At 38.4% G+C, this 1,272-nt stretch overlaps 1 protein-coding gene across 1 annotated transcript; it reads left to right on the top strand.

Moving 5' to 3' along the window:
• Window positions 1–94: 94 nt before the first annotated feature.
• On the top strand, window positions 95–1,266 carry LOC106533545 (uncharacterized; the record flags this gene model as incomplete). The annotated part of the gene is given in 1 exon segment (XM_014029896.1): window positions 95–1,266. A coding segment is annotated over 1 exon segment (671 nt), but the record flags the coding sequence as incomplete, so codon positions are not given.
• Window positions 1,267–1,272: the final 6 nt, after the last annotated feature.

Below are 1,272 nucleotides of genomic sequence, written 5' to 3'. Positions count from 1 at the left end.
TGTTATATGGCTTCTTTAACACTGCCATATGAGGTGGCTGTTATTCAAAGGGGTGAGAAACCAGAGGAGGTTCATCCGACTCCTCTGTCTGGAAAACGTGTGAAGAGAGCTGTGGCACAGTTTCACACTCTTGAATCTTACCATTGGCGCATATCATTGGGTGAAAAATGGGGTATAGGATTGTTTCCACATTATGGAGTGACTTTCTTGGCAGATCACATTGATAATCTTACTTACACCTTACAAGCCTTTGCGAATGAAACTATCAAAGGTTTTCAATTTTTGACGGATACTCAAAGGAGTCATAGGTTGACGTTGTTGAAACATGATATGGCTCTTGACTATATTTTGGCTAAACAAGGAGGATTGTGTGTCGCTCTGAATTTAACAGAAGATGCTTGTTATACTTTGATTCCGGATAGTTCTGATAATCTTACTAGTGTGATTGATGCTCTTAAGGTCTTGAGAGATGCTTTTGGAGCATCTGAGGATTCTGGTTGGTCTGCTATGGCTTGGTTGGAAGGCAGATTTGGTTCATTTGGAGCTATGATAGTACAAGGAGTAGTAGCTGTAGCATTGGCTCTRTTGGTGATGGTTTGTTGCTGCACAGTTATGCTGACGTGTGCGAAAGCCTTGATTTTGAAATGGGTTGGTGTTGTGGTGCTGGGAGGTCAAGTTCAGATGCCATTGCTTCGCGGTGATGTGTCAGATGAGGAGGAGGAGTTTGAAGTACATCAGGAAATTCTGGAGATGTACCCTTATTAAGTTGTTTGTTTGAAGTTTTTTCTATAATTTGAGGGCTCTGTTTGTCAGAATGAGTGATTTTATTTGTGATATGAAGTTTTCTCATGTTTTTTTTTTTGTCTATGGAGGTTAGACATAATGTCTTTTGTTTGAATTTTCATTTGTAGGTAAGTGATTTGGGCTTAGATAGATTGATTTTTGTTTTGTTTTTATTTTTTGTTTTGTCATGATTCCAACATTTGAGATTCTGTGTCTTCATATTTACATGATGTAGAGGTTTTGGTACAAGGGGGGTGGACAAGAGTTAAAGGTTCACACAATCAGAGATAAGCTTCAGTGATTAAACTTGTGGTTATAATTTTAAGACACATGACATTGATTTTTGTTTTTAATTTCCATACTGAATGTGACATTTATTTTGCACAAGAGATTGCCGTTTGTTTTTCTGTCATTCCAGGTGATGACATGCGCGTTTTGGTGTTTGAATGGACTTTGGACACTGGACTTTAATGCTCAACTCAGGGACTT

Source organism: Austrofundulus limnaeus, unplaced genomic scaffold, assembly GCF_001266775.1.
Source record: "Austrofundulus limnaeus strain Quisiro unplaced genomic scaffold, Austrofundulus_limnaeus-1.0 Scaffold966, whole genome shotgun sequence".
NCBI classification, from domain to species: Eukaryota; Metazoa; Chordata; class Actinopteri; order Cyprinodontiformes; family Rivulidae; genus Austrofundulus; species Austrofundulus limnaeus.
This window is presented reverse-complemented; position numbering and strand designations above follow the sequence as displayed.